We start from the raw sequence: 21,405 nt of genomic DNA on the forward strand, positions 1-21,405 counted from the left end.
TCCTCCCCTCCGGCTGCTTGAAGCCATATTATGAAATAAACGTGACGGGATGATCTTTTTATAGAAAAACTAGAGCACTGCTCAATTTTTGCAAAGCTGTTTGTCACCGTTGCCGACCGAGCAGCAGTTCCAGCATCGCCGCTCAGCCCGAGTGACGTCTGACACTTCTCACCCCTTCACGACCGTTTCCACTTCTCCCAAACCCTGTTTTCATACCTGGTCAGTGATCCAACCTTTGCTCTCCATTTCCAGCCAAACTCCAGTCAAACCAGTTTCTTCAGAAAGTTCATCTATTTAAGCATCTGTTAATGCTTCTGCTCTTCAGCCCAACTCTCCTCCTCTGCTCACTTTCTTCAACAACCGTAAATAAAAGCCAACAGTCGAGGGGTTTGGTATCATCTTTATATACATGATAATTAGTCACCAGTTACCATACACATATTTATATACTACAAGAACACAGATAATACAGGTACTCAAGTGTATTTTCCTTTTAACCTAACCTGCATGTCAGCAGAGGAGCCAGTCGTGGGGTTTGTCTTCCAACCCGGACCCATCGCAGCTTTTTCCAGCCACAAACATTTTCTTTAAAAAGTCCTACAGAAGGAAAGGTTCACACCGTTTCCCCTTGAACAATATTTGTCCTAGAACTCCTCCCAGCAGGTGCAACAAATGTGGATTTCCTCAGAGGGCGGATTAAGAGTCATAACCCGCCGTCTGAGGAGAAAGAAACAGCAGAATCTGCAAACTTCCAAGAGCTTCTGAGTGGACTTGGCAGAAGACAAACCCTCAGAGAGCTTTTTTTTTTTTATTTTAAAAAAAGCAACGTTATTATTGCTTACAGAGAGAAAAAAAAGCTGTTTGTGTACATCGACACAGTGCAGATTCACAGAGGGCCCTACTGAGGTGGTGATTTCATCATGGGGAGGGGAACGTCACACTTGGAGACCTTCGGGAGGGGGGGGGGTGAAGATGTGGGCCTGTTAAGCTTAGATAGAAGAATTTTCACAAAGGCTCGATGGCTTTAAACACTTGTGGGTGAAGGTTGGTTACTGCATTAACTCACTGAATGTTGGTGAATGGAGACGATGGGGAGCTGAGTGCCATCCAGAATGTTGAATGCTGGGGGGGGGGGGACTACCGATGGTACAGGAAGTACCAAATACGGGTTCTTAGCTTCTAACATGATTGCAGTAGTTCTCTGAAGATAATCGGCTTCAGAATCGTACAGATTTGACACCATCTCCTCTCGTTGGAAACTTCCGATTTTGTTTTACAGATGTAACAGGGACGTCTGAGATTGAAGCCTCTTTAACTTCTTTATTGCCCCATGAAAACTCTCCTACACTGTACTTCCTTTGGCCTGATCTTAGTTTCCACGGAGACTTCACACAACACCAGGCCCATTTGATCCAACTGCCAAAGTTCAGCTCTGACAAACCTACAAACTAGTGGTACAATCTGGTTGGCAAAATGTTTTGTTAAGGCTGGTGCAGTTTGAAAATATTGAATTGGAGCTTTGGATTGGAAACTATGTATTTTAAAGCTGCTTGTCAGCATCTTTGTATGTTTTCCCCCCAGATTTCTCACACTGGTCCAGTTTGTGTTTGATCCTCCATTTCAGTCCAGTGGTGGGAGATTTGGTTGAGTCCAACATGTTTAAGGTCAGATAAGGTCGTGCTGGAGCCAATGGTTTCTTAATCGGGATTATTTTATCTATACTCCCCCAGCTCTCCTCTCATCCACTCACAGGTGGAATGTACAAACACGTCTGTGCCTGAAAGTGTCTGAGTTCCTGTTTCCTTTTCTTCAGGGGATATTCCACAGAGAGCGTTGGAGTTTGTTTAGCGTCTCGACAGCAACGTTCCTCATAGATGCCACCTCTGGGAACAGAAACCGGCTCCCGGTGACCCACTTCAGCGAGTCTCTGAGGAGGTTCTGGGACAGGAGGTACATTCTGCTCCACTGACAGCGTGACACTCTTCATTACTGAGTCCGCAGGGGTGTCACGGCAACCATGACATGATGGAGGCAGAGCTAAACTCAGATCAAAACAATAAGAGGCAAACAAACCCCACTGGATGTAATTGATTAAGATTCAACAATAACAAATTTATCATCCATCTATATAAACAAGTGTGCCATAAACTCTGCCCTTAAAGAGGAATCGTCAGGTGAAAGGCTGTAGGGTGACACCACTTGGCAAAAAACAAAAATTAATTTGTGATAATGAGTCTGATTATATTTGCTAGTAATTATAATACTGTACATTTGTGTCCAAGTATATTCTCTTAATTGATTCAAAATGTTTTTTGTACATTAGTCAATGGTTTTCAAAGTTCAAATAAAAAAGCTGATAAAACAATAGAGTTGGGTTTGCTGTGATAGAGTATAGAACTATCCAAATAGTGCGGAGCTAATGTTGATTAAATACATAAGTGGGATCGATACTACAATATCGGCTGTTGCCTCGGCAACGGTGATCAAACGTGTTAATCTGCTGCTGGTCACTATTCTTATTTTGGGGAGGGTGGACTGGCACAAGAACTGACCCAAACTTTGAAAGTGGAAATGTTTTATCTTCTAGATTATATTAGATATTATATTATATTATCTAGATTTCTGCATTCTCCAAAAATGTGTTTTCATATAAGGTGCTGCATAAATCAGTAAATACATAATATATTAAATACAGTTTTGATTACAATAGAATATTTGGTGTTGGACAAATGGGATCAATAACTGGCTTTCTTAGTGAAGGCTTATGAAAACAAATAAAAATGGGGAGTTGAGCTGAGGGGGTTGGCTTTACTGGATTACAGTGGGTGGGGGGGTATAATATCAAGAGTGCACGTGTGCTGTGTTGTAGTGTCAAGTCCACACCAACACGATAAGATTAAAAATATATTCTCCAGGAAAATATTCCAAATCTGAGGCTATTGCAGTACAAGCAGTTAGCTTAGCATAAAAACTAGAGTGGAAGGCAAATGTCAAAGTGGGCAAATGGTAGTTTAGACTTTCTGTCACCCAACAGTATTGCGATGTGTTCCTGTTTTATTTTGATGACTTTGACTAAATGATTGTTTTTCCAGATCCATTTCAGTTGAAATTAGCCTCAGAGGTGCACAAAGACCTTTTGAGGTAGGAAATTATTTGGATGAGGGAACATGATGTGAACTGGGAGCTGTCGAGCTGTGCTTCCACCGTGATCTGTTTCTATCTAATGCATTCTTAGATTGTTATAAACATCACCCGACACGCATTAGTCTGTTTATCGTGCTGATGTGATACTGGAGCTATTTGATTAGCCTTTAGCATCATCTCGTGGTGAAGTGGACCGTCCCACTGGGTGGGGACAAATCGACTTCACGTTACTGAACACCACGGATTAACTGATATTTTGCAGTTGTGTAATTAATTGTAATTTTGCCACTGTGTGAGTCTGGGACTTCACTTTGTACTGTAACTAGGCTTTAGTAAAATAAGCAAAAGGCACGTGTTCTGTTGCTCACAATAACTCTGGCCCAGAATTTGAAGGTTTTGCACATCTGTTTCATGTGAAGAGAAAATAAATACACTTGTGGTTTTTCCTGGTTTAACTAAATATCATTCCTGCAGTTTACCAACATCTGGACCACATAAAGCATTTATTCAGTTAAGCAACTGCTAATCTTATATAATCCTGTGTTAAATGCTTTTATCTGTGGACAAATTGTGGCTGATAATGGCAAGTTCACCAACTGGATGGGAGGGGATTGAGCGGCCTCTTCTTCGGCCCGATGAGGAGGGCAATGAGGCAAAGAGTGCCATTAGGGCTTAATGTAATGCTCAGCCGCTCGGCGTAAAAAGGCGATATGCATCACCTCAACCTGGATTTATACCGAGCTACGTCTAATGGAAGGAAGAGGATGACAAAGTGGAGCGGACGCATGACCTCTTTCGCTGTGCTGGTGTCTGGTACATCTCTTGGATGCATAGAAAAGGGTGTAAGAGAATGGGCTCCGTTTATTCCGATTTTTTTAAGCCAATCACAGATTACGGCAAATTTGTCAAGAGAATATAAACCATCAGTGTCGGAGACGTGACAGCAGTAGAATTTAAACGAACCTGTCTACAGAGACTAAACATTCGTGTGATTCCTGATTGAGGGTTCTTTTTTGACTCGTTGGGGGGTCTTTTGACTATCAACCAGCAGTGTCGGCATTTACGTCCATCCAGGTCATGTGACCAGCAGCTTACATTTAAAGCAGCAGCTTTGGTGATGTGGACAACTGAGAGGACACATTTTTGCACTCGTCCACTGTTTGTATGTGATAGACCAGCGTTTGGAAACATGAGGACCGACGACGCCACTCGTCCAACAAAGTCCCAATAATCACTGCTGGGGCCATAACTAGCCTATGATCAAAGAAAAGATGAGCAGTTGAAGGCAGAGCTGGAGGGTGTGTGTGGGGGGGGTGGGGGTGAGGGCGGGGTTGACTGAATGAGATGCGTGGGCTGGGGTCACCTCCTCAGATGGTGGAATCGTGACACAGGTGAGGCACTGCCACACCGGGCCTCTGGTTGGAGTCACGCTCGTGCTGTGGTGCCAAGTGGTCAAATGGCAACAGGCCCAGCAGTTGCTTGGATGTACCCGGCCACCTCCGACCCCAACGGCGACGACAGTAACCACGCCTAAGACCCTGTGTCACCGACTGACCTAAGAGCATGGCTGTCAGGGGCCACTGTGGGTCCGTGATGCTGGGGTGCTGAAAAGGAATACAAGACCTGCGCCTGAGGCGGCGTTCTCGTTTAATACGAGCGGTGGTGAACAGATCAGGGCTAAAATTAGAACATGGCTGCCAAGAACGCTGGGTCAGAGAGATGCGGCCCTCCAGCGTGGGCCCTAAACTGAGGCTGGTTCTGTCTGTCAACGAGTCCTTTCGGTCTTCGTAGCCGAGGTCAGCGGGAGCCGAGCACTGCTGCAGGGGCCACCCTCCGCGGCTTTTACCCCCGATATCCGCTGTGCTTCCCCCCTCGCCGCCGCCACGCTCTGCCCTGACCGTCTCATCTTCCTGCTCCTCTTCCTCCTCCTCTTCCTGTTCCGCCTCCTCAACTTCCACCACCTCCTCCTCCTCGACCTCTCCCTCCACCACGGCCTCGTCTTCATCATCTGCGCCGGTGGGGAGCGGGGAGCGTGGGTCCCGTAGAAAGACCACAATAACGGTGATGTTGTCACTGGAACCTGCATCACGGGCTGAGGCCACCAGCTTGTGGGCCACCATTGTTGTGTCTCCACTGTTCTCCTGGAGGTGGTCGCTGACCACTCGCACTGCCTCATCTGGAATCACGGTGTCCCAGAAGCCATCGCAGGCCAGAATCAGATAGTCTTCTGAGCCGTCCAATGGGAAGACGTTATGATCTGCGTCGCCACAGATGTAGGGTTTGTGCTCAGAGTCGCCTGTGAAAATAGGTTTGTGTGTAAGAGCCAGAACGTTGTGTTTAACCTCAATGACTTGTGTTACCTATCGCTCTGGATACGGAGAGGCTGCCATTAACCCTCCATGTGCCGAACCAGATTACACAACCTCCCAAAGCCTCGATCCGCTGCTTCTCATCCTACACACACACACACACACACACACACACCACACACACACACACACACACACACACACACGTACATGAACAGCTATAATGATGTCTGTTAAACTGTGTCACACATTTTTGCATTCTGTAGACAAGCACCAATATTCAGAAGCTTTTGAACATGTTACCTCTCTGTCTGGCTTGTGTGGTTTCATCAGCTCCACAACCTGTCCTCTCCGGACCAGGATGACCTGGGAGTCTCCCAGCCAGGCGACGTACAACGTCCGACCCCGCAGGAAGGTCACCACACCCGTTGTGCCACAGCGCAGGTGCTGGGGATGCATTTGAAACAAATATTCATGAAGCCGAGGTAGAGAGGGCTATGTAACTGCGTGGTGTTCGGGGACGTTCGAATATGCTGTATTTACCTCTCGCCTGGCCTTTTTCACAAAGCCCTCGTCGGTAAGCTTGAATGCCCTGCAGAGGGCCTCACTGGGGTCGTGGCTGAAGGATTCCTGCCGTACAAGATTCACATGGAGGTGGTTGGCGGCATAAATGGCGGCGTCCACGCCACCGTGACCATCAAACACGGCAAAATAGGCCTGTTCGTCCTGATCCTGCCGGATGACACCAGTCACATGACCAACCCTCATGAACAGGTATTTCTTCAGACTTGTATATGCAGAAAAAAAACTTTTGCTTTTACCCTTGATGGGGTTTTTTAAAAATCGGAATATCAATGAATACTTGCCGAGAAAAGCTCTGAATCATCCAGTCTGCCCTAAATTCTGCCGTGTGGCCGTCATATCTACCTGAAGATTGAAGAGTGTGTTGAAGTCAGGGATGATGACGTGTTTGTCCTCCATCTTCCGCCTCATGTTCTTGATGGCGTGGATCGATGTTTCATAGTATGGCTGTGGTCGGCGGCGGAAGGGCAACTCTTTCATCCACAGGCAGCATATCTCAAAGAGCCTGTTGAACACCAGCCGGGCCAGCTTCACCGACTCCAACTCTAACACACACAAACACACAGGTTTCTTTAACTTACTCTGTGGTACAACTCAGTCTGTATACCCCTGTCTACCTCTATTTTCCCCTCCCACTACCCTACCTCTACCCAAACTACCCCTACCATCCCCTCTATAGCTGGTACTTTTAGAATAAGGCTAAGGTAGCAACCTGATTCATTTTATTCTACTAGAAAAATAAGCTTTTATTTAATTAATAAATTATATTTTAAAAATTCTGATAATTTGGATTTAAAAAAAAAAATTGATATCAAGTATAACTATTCAGAAATAAATGGAAAACATTGTTTTCTGCCAAAAAAGGTGTAAATAATGCTTTTATTGGTGCCTATCAATAAAAACGTATCAATAAAAAATGTAAAAATGTTTGGTATGAAAGACTCCTCAAACTTGAGCGTTCGTGGATTCTTTGTTTTTTAATGATCCTCACATCTTAATTAAATGAGCAATGTCGTGACTACTGGCTTTTCTGAGTCCACCTGCCGCCCTCTAGTGGTCAAATACGGTTTAACGCAGTTTTGTCAAGAAGAAATGGGTCAAAACCCTGGTGGTTATACGTCTGCATGTGTGTGTTGGATGATGTGTGTCTGCGAAAAAAAGACCTAATTTGAGAGGGGGGGGGGGGGGGGGGGCTCGAGGATCCCTGAGGACTCACGTGGTATTGGGTCAGCTCCATCTTCTACAGTCTTATTGAGGTGGTGGATGGAGAGATCGGTCTGAAGGATGCTGTCAGCTGTGGCTCTGGCCAAGGCTGCAGCCAGGGAGCACGGGCAGTTACTGCGGGAAGGGGGGACAGACACAGTTATGAATGGGTCAGGGTCACAAAAATCCTCTGTAAATGTCAACAGGCTTCTGAGACACAGTGACAGCATCATATGGAGCTGCAGAGCAAATGAAAGGCAACAGGAAGGTTATTTCTATGGGTGAGAGGAGGTCGGGAGACTCATATGAACACAGGAGGGCAACATAGATGCAGGTAACCATGGAAACGCATCACAATCTTACGTGTTTAGATCTAACATAATATTATGATAATTGGACTCTTTTCTCAGGTTCAGTGAAGAATCAGATTTGAATTTGTGAAACTGATCAGCTGTCAGCTCAGATCGATAAAGTCAGTAAGTTTAAAAACATTTTCTGCTTCCATGACTTGCACATCAAATATCATTTTAAAAGTTAACCTTTAAAGTCACAAACTGAAAAAAACAAAAGCGGAAAAACAAGTATAAAAGAGGAAACTGGAATGAATCACGCTCGTGTACTTGCCGGATGATGCATTCAAGGGACGTTAGTGAGGTCTGTTCTCCCGGACTCACCTGAAGTTTAACATCACCACACAACTGCCTAAATGCTCTAATATTAAACTTTACCATGAGCTCGCTACAGAAGTAATAAAAAAAACCTTTCACACACAATCCTGCAACACAGCAGATCAATACAAACAAGCAAGATGATCAAGATTCAGATCCCACGCAGCAAAAAAGAGCTTTGGCCAACAAAATCCACCAAATTTGATACAACCCCACCAAACACTTTAAAACTCCAGATCATGTGACTTTGTAGGGAGACACTGATCTTTTCAGCCATCTGGGCCCAGCGTGCTGCTCGCCTCCCCTCCAGATTACCTAATCAACAGGCTACAAACGTCAAACAGTGATAATGTGCATGCTCATTTGTGGACGTTTGCAGTGGTTCTCCACTCATTTAATCCCAAAACCCCTCCACGTGGCAGAGCGTGGAGAAGAGGTGCCGTTTACTTTTATGTCCACACATTTGTCCCCTGAATGCAACACTCAACACAACCACCGCTGCGTCTTGCTGGTTTAATTAATTTGGCAACGTAAGTGAATCCTCTAAAGAGACACTCGAGGTTGCTTGTTCGGACTGATAACTGCTTGGCTAAATTAATCTAAATGAATTAGCTCCGACCAGCTGAGAAGATAGCAGGGAGACATTTCTAATCAAACGCTAGCTCGACAGTTTTAGGACCTCTGGAGCTCTTCCGTTGAACAGCACCTGTGCAGTCAGTGACCGCTTGAGCCTGTCTGGTCCTTTATTAACGTGCAAAATACATTTGTTAAAACTGTAAAATACAAACAGAGCTCCTCATTGTTTCTATTTTGCTTTCATCAACCGTCTCAGCGACTAAAGAGACAAAAACGTATAATCAGGAAAACAAATTCATTATGGCCGCATAATAACAATAAAGACATTCTAAAAGGTAAAAGGATCTTTTTGGCCTCACACCTGTTCCTCATTAGCGTTACTATTATTATTATTATATGGACTGGTAAAAAGCTGATCTCCATATGAACGGATCTACACTTCCTGTCTGCTCTTCATCTGCCAGCTGGTTTCTTGTTCTGATGTGACTAAAGGATAAACTCTCGTCTGGGCCAGACCACAATATACTGGAGTTTTTCCTAGTTAGCTGGAATTTTCAGCATCAAAAACCAGGTTATCCGGAACGGAGACACCATCGTTCACGCTGTAATCCCCCCTCCGTTTTCACCAGGTCCTGATTTTGCTTCCAAACTAGGTCAAGGGCTGGAAACATCCAAGCAGTTTAAGGATGTTCCCACATGGACGCAGCCATGAGACATGTCCCTGTAAAACCACGAGCCAATAACCAGCTACCAGTTGTGCTGGTTGTTGTGGCGATTGGCAGCATCGACCATGAACTGCTCTGATTTTGGACAGAAAAACTTTGGCCAGGCTACATGATGACAGAAACATCAACAATGTTGACATAAATTCAGATAAATTAATTTCCCCGTGACGCCGTTAAGGGATGGATGGAAACTGATTATGATGCACAGACCTATAATAACAATAATAAAATAAAGGCAGAACATCATTCTTTTCACACCATCCTTTGCAGGTTTGTATTATGTTAAGGATATGTTATGGATCGCAGCAGCATTTCAGACTCCAGCTGGTAACAACTGTGTTTCCGGCAGAATAAACATTGAACACACAGAAAATCAAAGCTAAACCAAAGAGAAAATTAGGCACATCCTTGTTTTTTTGTAGGGTGGAACCGGTAAATATTTGACGACTGAGCATCAGCGCCCCGGTTTGTGTCCTCTCCTCCGTGTTTCCATTCATAGAAGCATTTCCCTCCTTCTCCCACTAGTTCCACCACTGGCTGCCCTGTGGGGGAGGATGCTGAGAACAGCAGCTCCGATTGGCTGTGGTTCACACTGGAGAACGCGGCAGGCAGCCAATGAGGGCCCGCGACTGCTCGTGCATCACAGTGAGGTCATGTGGAGCGGAGGAGGATTAAAGAGGAGCTTAATCTCAGTTCACACCATCACGCTGGCAACAACCCACTGGATAAAAACCAGCACTGGTACAAACTGGTCACAATAGTCAGAGTTCTACCCTGTGACGTGCTTTGATGCTTTCCATCTCTCTTTCTTCTGAAAATCTGAGAAAAGGAAACAAGTTCCACTGGATGTGCACTAAAAGTTCAAGCAGATCTTTGATAAAAAACGAGGTGGGGTCGATCACAGGAAGTGTCATATGCAGCCGACTTCCCCTGTCGTGGTCCCACTGTCACCAGGGTAACCTTTGTGAAAGGCAGACTGAGTGTTTGTGTGCGAAATACAACTGGATGGTAAACAGAAGTGTTGAGATGTTCTGCACCAATGTGAAGCATTCATTTCCCAGAGTGCATTTAGCTTTCATCCATTAAAGATGTGGAGAATATAAAAGATAAATAAAAACGGTTCAGCTAGTGTGATCTAATCGACTTTAACCTGCCACCACCTGCTTTGCAATTTCCCTTCATACTTCCTGCAAATTTATGGAAGCCAGGAAACAATTTAATGGATTAGAGTTATGAAAAAGACAGATTGGGGTTGTGTGATTACGGGAGTGACTGAGGCGGACGTTCAGAGCAAACCTGCCCGATAGTTCGTCATCGCCTACGATCACAAAGTTCCTCGCACAGGTAAATCTGGGATGCGTTAGAAAATTTCTTCTAATTCCACAATCCAAAATCCCCAAATTCAAACGGTAGCCGGACTGGACCATCATGAGTGCCTGTTACTGTTAACAAGCCGTGAATTTTATTTCAGATTCAGGCCATCTGGGATAAAATGTGTCGCTACTTCCTCCAACTGCACAAAGAGGAAGCCAAACTTTCCCAGGACGCTGGCGCTGCCGCCTGATCGGTGACGTCATCCCCAGCCGGTGTGTATGACCATCCCCTCCTCTTTCTGTCATCTGTGGACGCAGGTTCTGATGCCGCCGTCATGGCTGGTGCGCTTGGCGGCCGTCTCCCACCGCAGCCACTCAGGGAGCTCTGGGAGATGCTGAATCTGGAGATTGTGCGCGGTAGCAGATGACTCATGCATGCAGCCATATTCTCGTTTATTTATTTATTTGTTTTTTTCTTTTTACACCATTGCTTCCTGCACGGTTTCCTCCAGAATTAGCCCCATACGGTGCAACAAGGTTGTTTCCATGGCAACAGAGAAGCAAGTGACTGACAGTCAATGGTGTCACCCGTCCTCCTGCCAAGCGCTCAGAACTCTCTCCCACCTTTTTATTCTAAATATTGAGGCTTTTCTGAGCCAAGCGGAGGTGAGAGGGTAGATCCACTGGAACACTTCCAGCCTTTCCGTTTGTTTGGCTCATAAAAACGTGTTACCGTCTCTGCCTCTACGGAGCTAATGAAGAAAACTCGGCGCGCACACGTGTGTGTAACGTACCGTTACGTGAACGCAGTATTCTCAACAGGGCAACTCCGGATTACATAACGCGCTAGCAGCCCCTAAATCACATCTCTGCACTGCTTTTCCCTTAAGATGGATTTCAAGTGGCTCTGATGAATTCATCTGTCTCCTAACGCACACGCACACACACACACCATGTGGCATTGTAGTCTGTTGCTCAGATTTCTGGCATCCAATGGCGAGTGACAGAAATCCATCGCCATCGTTCTTCCTCTTCCATTCAATCTTTCTGCGCCTTCACATGCAAAATCTAAAGGCCAATTGATTATTTGTAGGTCGGGTAGACAAAAAGCTTTCATCCAGGTTTATGGGTGATTACTGTTAACAGCTGATGACTTTTATGATTTCAATTACTTTACTATAATCCTATTTTTAAACCTGCCAGGTTTCTAATTTGGATGGAATAAGCTCTCAAATTAGCAGATTTCCTTCGCCACCTCTGCAGGACTTTGACAACAAGGTCTGTTTTTTCTACTGGCCTGACTCATTATGAAGTGGATGCATCTGTGTGAATTATTGATTATTACCCACCTTATCGTAAATCAGGTCTGTGCTTTGAATGTTCCACTGCCTTTCAAACCAAACTCAAGTATTTCCTGGGTGCTCTGTGAATTATATAACATTAGATCTGACCACGACACTCCAGCTCTTCCAGTCTGTGTGCAGGCATCTAAATTTCACTGACATCCAGCTATAATTGAGTCTCTGAACAGAACACTGAACGGCTACAAGAGACACAGCACACCACAGAATGTGACGATGTGTTTCACCCGCGTCTGAAACACTTATACTCTGATGACAATGGTGCATCACATTGTCCCAAGAAGCTTGACTGAATCCAGAATCTGACAAAAGCTAGAAAAAGTCTTAACAGGAAGAAACCTCGAGCAGGACCCAGCTCTTGCAGGGAGGACAAAAACAAAAGCATCAAGAACCCACCCAAAACTGGTTTATTGGGGAAAAGAAATTATTTGAAGACTGACTCAGCGCTCCTGCGTACAGGAAACAGTTAAAGGTGCAGATCACGTTGGACCAACAGCAGATGTCAACGGTTGGCTCTCAGCACTTCTACCTCCTCAGTCCGCTCCACCTCTGGATGACAGAGCTGCGCTGACGTAACACGCTACACCTCACACAGGGTGGAAGTGACAGAGCAACTGTGACGGTGGGCGTCACGGGCTGCTGCCCACGTTTAAGCTGCCCTGTTATGACGCGCACGGTGTGTGCGGCAGAGAGGCGTGTATAATCCGCCATAAAACTTGAAAAGCCTCCACGGACCGAATAAAGGAGCCAGCGCTAACAGTTAAAGCTTCAACAAGACATGATGGGAGCTTGAGAGATGACACGCGGCAGGTGAAGCGAGGCATAAAGATGCGCACATGTCGCGTCGGTATGGGAGCGAATGCTTACGTGCCGGAGCTACATGCAGTCAGTTTCACAGCCTCTGCCGACAGTCTGAGGAGTTTGCGTGTAACACCCGCTAAGGTTTTTGAGCAGACTGCAGAGAACCTGGAGGCTGAATTACATAATCTACCAGCTGGATTATTACTGGACTGGTAAGCGTCTACTGGGAGCTCCATTCTCTCCTGACCTGAAGGTCACATCAATAACACTCATTAGATTTAAACATATCCACTCCTCAACCAGTTTAACGACCTAAAAAGCTAAATGACGTATCCTCCTTCCTATAATTAATGTGACTATATGGGTTTAAATGGATTTAAAGAGGTTTTAGTGTGACAGAGTATTTGTCTAAAAATACGGTCATTTAAGGTCATTCCAGCAACCTTTAGCAGCCACACGGGGAACAGACCCGAAACTGTCAACAGTCTATATCGGAATATCTCTGCAGAAGGTAGAGTATATTTTAACTATTATTATGGGTTGTTCTGGTGATTCATTGCAGGACTGGCTGAGAGTTGTTTTTACTCCAGGCAGACAACCATGAAATATTTACCCTGATGAAGAACAAGTGCAGGACTGTTGTTTTTGACCTTGGTCCTGGGTGCATTATTTCCATTGGATGCTCAGGCAGATCCGGCTAAATTAGTGACTACGAGCCTATTGGAGTTGGAGTCTAGGCTCAGGGCACCAGCACCTCTCTCCTCTCCTCACTTCAAGGTCAGACAGGTAGGATTGTGGGTTATAAACTGCTTTGCATTCAGCTCAGGAACTGCAAAGCTGCAGTGTGTAACACCAGCCTGCAGGCTCTTTGGGGTCACAGCAGGCTGAAATGCTTCTACACAAGTAGATCCATAATGCCGTAGGAGGCAAAAGGAGGACACTGCACACTTTTGAAGGTCACTGCACTTCCAAAAATGGGGCCTCTCCAGAGCTGACATTAATTAAAGAGCCTGTTTTAGAGACATCAGAGCGAGACTCTTGATTCTTCAGTTTCTCAGTCCTGCCAATGCTTTTCCCCGAGCTAAACATACTAAACAAATATTTTCGCATGGACAGCACATGATGTAAAAATCCCCGTCAGCAGAGAAGGATGATACATCTAGAACAAAACACTGGTGCTTCTGTTTGCAGACGTTTTGTGTGTTTGATCTTTGCATGTTTATCCCTATTTGCATAGTTTGTCTTCCTCGAAAAACCAGTGTGGCCAACAGACTCGTGACGGTGGCGTCCCAGAACACGCTGGATTACAGGAGGTTCAAGCACGTCCACCTTTACCGACACAAACAGGAAGGAACTCCTAATGATGTGTTAAACTGCATTTGCTGTATCTTTTAAAGTGAAAGCTCTCTTGTGTTTTAATCCATTAGGACCTGATGAAGCATTGGATCACATAAGCTGCACTCATCAGAAGTTCTATTTTATGCCTGACTTTGATTTTAACCATTGTTGTGATGAGGCCAACCTCTCATTCACTGGATCCCATTAAGGTCCACTTATTCCAGCTGAGTCACTTTTCTATGGCTCAATATTAATTTAGCTCCAAAAAGAAAAAACACTAATGGATGGTTTTCATTTTAAACTATCCAAACAGATACAACAGAACCATTCCTCACTGTCCAAACAAAGGGCCTATGTTACCCATAATGCAGTTTAATGGCAGACACATCAGACATCCCAGCAGGTTAGCAAGAGACGTAGTCTCCAGCCACGAGGTGGGCAGCAACAGATAACGACTACCTGAGCCATCCATATTTATATTTAGTGTAGTTTGTCATCATACTGAAGAAGGAAAAGAAAGTGATACAGATCTAAATCTCATCTTGTTCAGTTTTGGTGCCATGGAACAAAGCTGCTAACTTCCTAATTCTGCCTGCTATAAATGGTATCTGGTTGCTGTTCGAATCCACTGCGGGGATCGCCAGTGGTGGTGGTGGTGGTGATGGCAGGTGGGGCAATAACCACAACTGCCCTCTGTGGTAATCCCAGCGAGACGCTCTGATTAAGGGATTACCACTGCGACTAATTTCAAAGGCTGGGACAGTCCAGGCGACAGCCAGGGGGGCAAAAGGGGAGAGGAAGCCGGTCAATGGCTGGAGTGAGAGAAAAGCTGCCAAAGCAAGGATAGGACTGGATGGAGCCAAGCGCCAGTGATAAAGATAAACAAACTCATGATGTGTCCATACCGAGCCAGAGACGAGACGTCTAAAAGCCACAGAAAAGCCCCAACAGCCTTTCAGAGGGGCTCTAGAAAGCCACCCAGTCACTTCCCAGAAGCCTCAGGATGTTCCTCTCTGGAGAGGGACCAAATCTCTTACTTCATGGTGCTCTGATTAAACAGTGAAAGGGCAGCAGACAGACAGATGGCAGCGTAGAAAACTGGGACTTAAAAAAAGAAAGAAATCAATGCACATGCCATTTGAGCCAGGTGTTGCATCACCTGTAAGTTAAGGCTGAGGTGCTAACAAAGATGCTGCATCACAGGGAGGGGCAGCAATCACAGGAGTGATGCCAGATGCAAGTTTTAGCCTCACCAAATACAATCAGGGCGGCGGCAAAACTGGTTCAGCTCAAAAGGGGGTCACTTCTTTCTGAGACGGTACATGTGGGACCTCACCGATAGCTCTAAAGTGACAATTCATCCAGCATTTGCTCGAAAAACAATTATCTCTGGAGTGCAGCTTTATTCTGAAACGCTGGAACATTTATTCCTCCATTAGTCATAATCCATTTCAAAAGCGTCACGGTAACTCTAATAATATTTCATTACCGTGATTACAATTTCCATGTCCAGAGAGCATTTATTTTTCAGTGGATGCATTTAGAAAATCAAAGTTATGTGTTTTAGCAGAAAATTAGCCAGATTTCCTGCTTGGCATCTGCGGGTCACTGAAGTGACCTGAATCTGACTGGATCACGAGTTTCACTGTGAAACTTTAATAATTGCTTAGGTCAAAATGTGCTCATTTATTGTTAGAATGTCTTTGTTTTTTGCAGATTGCTCCCCAAATGAAACGGCCACCGGCTCCGAAATACAGCAGCTACATGAGAATACAGCCGCTGGAGTGTGGGAGTGATGAGAGTTGGTAAGTGTGGGCAGCTGGACGTTAATGCGGCCTCACACTTCTGCATTGCCAGTATTTCCTCCCTCATCCTACTTCTGCTGGATGGCCTGAGGGAAGTCCTGATTACTGAAGCCCCTGAGGGGTTCGCTTGTTCCAAACTAAGTAAACTCAACCTTGAACAAGAGGATTGGACTATTAAATGTTTAAAAATGTCAGCTTAGAGAGTGGCTTTAAGTGTGTAAATCACTGTGGTGGCTGGCTGCACCAACTTACACAACTGTTAGCTTGATTTTAATGGCAACAGCAGGTATAAGAGAAAAACAACACCCAAACAAGTCAAAAATACAGTTAAGTAGAACTTAAGATTGTGATCGAGTAATCTGATTGATTTCTCATCAGAATCTAAAAGAAAGAAATACAGTAACTGTAACAAAAAGGTCACATTTTAATTCTATTAAATTACCATTTTTAAAAAAGCCTCTTTGATTATCAATGTTTCAAAAACTATAGTATGTTGGGGGAAAGACTGTTGCTTTAAAGAAACACTCATCAAAATATCAGAAAACACCAGCTACCCTCCAGCTTTAGTCTGTGCTCATCCTTCGATAAATCTGTCACCAGCAGCTCCTGTTTCACCACCTACTCTTCTAATTGTTTGTGTGTGTGTGCGCGTGCGCATGTGTGTGCGAGAGGAAGTCAGATCTGCCCCCTACATCTTTACAGCTGCAGGAGACATTTCTGTTTAATGAGGTCTGGACCCCCCTACAGTATATCCAAGTGTGTGCTCTTCTATGCTACATTACCAGAATATGTATTTTGCCAAGAACGTGGGGACATTTTCACTGGACCTCACATCTTTCGAGGGCTGTGTGAGGGTTGAGACTCTGTTAAGATGAGAATTGGATTTAGGTTGAGGTTAGAATGGGGGAAGTCAGTGTGAGTCCTCACAAAGATAGAAGTACATTATTATCTTCATATCTTGCTCTCTTTTCATCAGCAGGCAGTTTGTTCCAGTGAAAACAAACCAAAAGACCTCCTGTGGAGCATCAAGCAGAGCTCAGTGTAACATGACACATGAGTCCATTTGGCTCTTGGTCCCATTATTCAAGTCTTGTGATTGAAATAATTGAGCATTTTCATCGGCGGCTAAAGGAGAACAGCAACACGTTGATTGGCAAGCCTGGCGAACAGCACAGCTATGAATCATCATTTCTGTTCTGTTGAAACTGAGAAGTTTCCTGTAAGTTCTGACCTGCTCAAATAGAGCCATCATCGCTGCACTTCTGTCTGCAACACGAAGTTGTGTGTGTTTGTCTTGAGCAGCAAGTAAACCCTCAACACTCAAGTCAGCGTTCAGGGGCATCAACTCGCTCTTCAGAAGTGATTCCCAGCTGCCTGGAGAGCAAAAACCAAACTAGCATAATTTCAGCACGTACAACACACACACACACGCACACACACACACACGCGCGCTACTTCCACAACACTTTAGTCCCTGTAGAACACCAAGTGTTCCACCCGCCCCCCATTAACACACACAGAGGGGATCTCTCGTCTTGCAGAAGTCTATTATTAGCTGTTCAACCCAGAGACAAACTAATGACACGTTGGGATGAATCACCAGAGCTGCTGCCTCCAACTATCATTACACTCAGCGGCTGCAGCAGACAGCCGTGTAGGATGCTCGGCCACCTCACCAACTCACGCACACACTCAGCCGAGCCGTCAGTCTGCTTCAAGGACTGCAGGAAAAGTTCTTGTCTGTTAGGAAACCAAGGCGTCGCCATCGTCAACGTCCGGGCTTTACGCCGTCCCTGGCAACCATCTGGTACAAGGTCAGCTAAAGCAACATCGGGTCAATTGTTGGTCCTGTGAGAACATTCCTGAGAGAATCTTCCTGTGTATTTATGAAATTCCTCCAGTCTGTTGCCAATTTGTGTGTCTGTCCTGGGGATGATTTGTACAAATCCTAACCTGTTGGGTGATCATCTAACTCCAGTATTCAGGTTAACAAAGTAATTAGAAAATAATTACATCAAATGATTTCATTAAACTGCCTTTCTGCTATTGTCTCTACAGAGGCTGTGGAGCACCATTATAACACTTTTCAAGGGCGCCTGGGTTGTTGTTACTATGACAACTGATGTGTATGACGCAACCTTGATGTCAGTAAATACTGACTGTAGACCAGTCTGCTGTATATGTTGAGAGCTTTAAGCATCAGCCACAACTGTTAATGGGGGCATGAGTGATAGATTAACCTGAGCCTCAGCTGCAGGACTGATCCTGGCACAGCTCATTACGCACTTCAAACTCAACAGCACTGAAATCTGTGGCCACGATGACAATAAATCCCTGTTTTTACAGGTTCATTTGTGTTTGAGTAATCAAGTAGAGCTCAAGCTGTGGTTAAAAAACAACCAGCCATACTGGGTCAGACTTTTAACGTCAGCTTTGCTATCAGATCCCATTGTTTAGCTATTTGAGATCATAAAACCTGGAAGAAACTCCAGCTGAGCCTGTGCATCATTCCCAGACCTTCCAGTAGAAAACCAGTAGAGCCAACTTCTGGTCCGATCTCTAAACAAAGTCAGACCATCCTGAAGCGAGACACCGGCTAATGGTTCGGTGAAGAGCCGCAGTCATTTTGGCTGATAATTGTTTCCACAGAGCCAAACTGGGCAGACATTTAAACGGAACTAGAGCAGCCGGCCAAACACCGTCATTAAGAATCACAAGCACCATCAAACTGCTTCTCTTTGGAGAGTTTCCACTGAAAATTAACATGTCCATTTTATTTCAAACTAAAACCTTGTAGTCATCAGGGAGACAAAAACAAAAAACTTGTTTCTTTAATTAAAGAAAGGGGAAATTAAATATACTCTGATTTAAGTAATTAAAAAAGGCAAAAAACTCATTTCCATCATACGACAGCTAGAGTAGTCTGATGTTATGGAGTTAGAATATTTCCTAATTAGATATGTTGGCACGCTGCATTTCCTCTAAACACTGTTTGAAGAAGTTTGACAGAAAATGGGAAATTCCAGTGCAAGTAGCACATAAGATTTTTACCAGTAAAAAGAGGATGTGGCTTCTATTTGAAATGTTCATGTTTCTGCAACTGTCTGAAGGTAGAAGACAAAATAAAACTGCCTTTACTGAAGATAATAATAACAACAATCGGAGCAACTTCAGCTCCAGAGAGTATTAGAAAGGAAGAACATCAGCTGCTGGGAGGTTCAGCAAATTGTATCGTCAGTCAGGTCCCTGTTCAGCAGCAGAGTGGGAGGAAGAATCCAGTCGGGTCGTGACTGGATGCGCTCCAGCTCGCTGGCACAGAGCGTCAGACACTCTTCTGGAATAACCAGATTACACTAAAGTTACTGTATCTGCCCACAAAAGCTGGACACTATGAGTAGATATGTGAACTCAGGAAACAGGAAACACAAATGCAGCAGTAGTGGTGGGAGATTATTTCACACTTTCCAGAGAAGTTAATCATTGGATCACTGAGAAAAACTGATCACTTCAGGGGATTTGAAGCAGAACTGGTAGCAAATTAGCTCTTCAATTACAGATTGGAGGTTGTTATCTAGCATTTGACAGTAGAATAGTTGAATAGTAGAAAGTGCAATTTGAAGACAGCAATTTAGATGTAAGTGGATGTTAGATTTTGTTCTGGAGCTGACAAAAGGTGAACGCCTCCTCATTTAATATTTAACAGCTGCTGCAGCTCTACGAAGGAACGCCACAAAAAAAAAAAAAAGCTGTCGGGAGGAATATACTAAATCAGCTGTTCAACAAATAATGTATGTGTGTGTTAGAAGGTTTGGAATTAGTTGGAAGGTGGAGAGGATTGAATGCTCAAGGCCCCCACAGTCACCAGTCAACCCTGGACTCTGGGGTAAAGTCCCTAGAAATGTGTAGATCCGGATCAGCTTTAGGAGGGTTTATTCAGAAGAGTTTGAAAAGAGAAACACCTGACAGCTCTGCTGTCTGCATGTGATCCATCCTGTCACCTGCAGATGCTCCCCGTCTCTGCTGGATGGACATAATGTGCCCAAACAGTCTGCCTGCACACTGGCTGGTGAAAGCCTCTCTCTTAAGCAGCCCCCTCACCGCTCCATGCCCTACATGAGTCCTTCTACCCTTTTCTTCCCAGCACAGTTTCTGCACCTATTTTGGAACCCAAAACCAGGCCATGCAGCAGAGCTCCCTTTTTCTCCAGATTGTCCAACACTCCATCAGATCATAGGCAGGCAGATTATGAATATGGAAAATGGGTGTTCATGTCATATCAAACCACAAAAACAGCTGTAAAGTGTATGATGTACGCAGGTCGACTGATTTGGAGAGTTACCATTGAATAAACCAACATTACGGACTAGTTTATGTTGGTTTTTTTTTCCTCAGCCCATTCTACAGACGTGAAGCTAATAACGTAAGCGGCGAGGTTATTTTTAGCCTACAGAAAGACGTGAAGAGCAGCGATGGCGGTGTCCTCTCCCTCCTACACCATGCTGACGTCGCGACGTTACGCAAATCCTGGGGTTCACCTCTTGCAGACCCCCTGTTTTTGTCACCGTTGGCGTCATTTTTGGCAGCAAAAAGGAGCGAAACGCAAATTGCGTGGGAGATAAGTAACCCGCAGCGGCAGCAAGGTTAGATTAGGGCTTTGTTTTAAGCGTTAATGCCGTCTGATGTTTCCTTGAAAAACGCTCGGAAACTTGGCGTTGGACACACCCAGCAGGTAGCTGCGAGCCATGCCGGGCTCTGTGATGAGGACCCGGCCGCAGTTCTGCACAATTGAACTGACCCATGAGGCTGGACAACACGCTGACATTTACACCGCCTGCCCCGCCGAGTAACTGACAAACATTAAAGACAAATAAAAGGGTTGAGGAAAAGTGTTCACTTAACTATTTGTAGAGGTGCTGGAGACACAGGTCAAGGCATTCCCCCTCCACCTCGTCCTCCGTCACCAGGTCCGACAATGGGCGCATCGGCACCGGGTCGCTCTCCTGCAGAGGCATTCTCATCTCCCGGTGGAAGAGCTCCAGGAACCGGCGGAAGGTTTTCTCCTCTGCTGCAGAACCAGCCATCATTTCTCATTCCTGGACAGACAGAGACAGCTCCGACGGTCACAACAGCAACTTGCCGAGTTACGGGGGGATAGTGTCAGCGGACCACACTGACGGAGCTAGCGGAGCTGTTGGAGCGCTGCCGGGCTACAGCGGTGCCGGAAGAGCGAGCTCGTTGACTGGGAGACCAGACGGGGTAAGCGGGATGGTGGTGATGTCTTACGGCTGCACGACCGGAGCTGGACTGATCCCCATTCACAGCTGAGCGAGAGCGCGCCTCGCCTTATCGGAGGATTTCAGGCGATCAAAGGGCGGTGACGTCACGGGGAGCGCGCACGCTTCAGGGACGTCCTCTGAAGACTAAACCAAATTCAGCAATGGAATGTAAATACCTTTTCCTTATTTTAGTTGTACGGTTACAAAGTCTGGATGCATTGTTTTAAACTCTCACTTCAAATGTTTCACGAAATAAGAACTTCAAATGGGAACAGAATTTTAATGTGGGGATTTGGGGGTGTTG

The 21,405-nt window shown here is 45.2% G+C and overlaps 1 protein-coding gene and 1 long non-coding RNA gene across 3 annotated transcripts; one reads left to right on the top strand and one right to left on the bottom strand.

The window, feature by feature from the left end:
• Positions 1-380: 380 nt before the first annotated feature.
• On the bottom strand, positions 381-21,252 carry ppm1e (protein phosphatase, Mg2+/Mn2+ dependent, 1E). 2 transcript variants are annotated; one of them, XM_057054368.1, is made up of 8 exons: positions 21,001-21,252; positions 20,725-20,918; positions 7,252-7,373; positions 6,381-6,580; positions 5,997-6,185; positions 5,757-5,900; positions 5,505-5,598; positions 381-5,440 (listed from the first exon to the last, which is right to left on the bottom strand). In XM_057054368.1, exons 2-8 carry the CDS (start codon positions 20,907-20,909, stop codon positions 4,512-4,514), a joined length of 1,863 nt encoding a protein of 620 aa, XP_056910348.1. In that variant the 5' UTR covers positions 20,910-20,918; positions 21,001-21,252; the 3' UTR covers positions 381-4,511. The 2 variants fall into 2 exon arrangements, with proteins under 2 accessions (XP_056910348.1, XP_056910347.1); XM_057054367.1 differs by having other exon boundaries at positions 20,725-21,252.
• Positions 14,546-17,994, top strand: LOC130537514 (uncharacterized). Its single transcript, XR_008953644.1, has 2 exons — positions 14,546-17,639; positions 17,884-17,994. It is a non-coding gene; the product is annotated as an uncharacterized LOC130537514 (long non-coding RNA).
• Positions 21,253-21,405: the final 153 nt, after the last annotated feature.

This window comes from Takifugu flavidus, chromosome 14, assembly GCF_003711565.1.
Source record: "Takifugu flavidus isolate HTHZ2018 chromosome 14, ASM371156v2, whole genome shotgun sequence".
Lineage (NCBI taxonomy): Eukaryota > Metazoa > Chordata > Actinopteri > Tetraodontiformes > Tetraodontidae > Takifugu > Takifugu flavidus.

Coding starts and splice junctions, on each gene's coding strand:
- ppm1e (XM_057054368.1), bottom strand. CDS start 20,909: ATGATGGCTGGTTCTGCAGCAGAGGAGAAAACCTTCCGCCGGTTCCTG. Junction 5,901..5,996: donor TGAAAAAGGCCAGGCGAGAG/GTAAATACAGCA, acceptor ATGCATCCCCAG/CACCTGCGCTGTGGCACAAC. Junction 5,599..5,756: donor CACACAAGCCAGACAGAGAG/GTAACATGTTCA, acceptor GTGTGTGTGTAG/GATGAGAAGCAGCGGATCGA.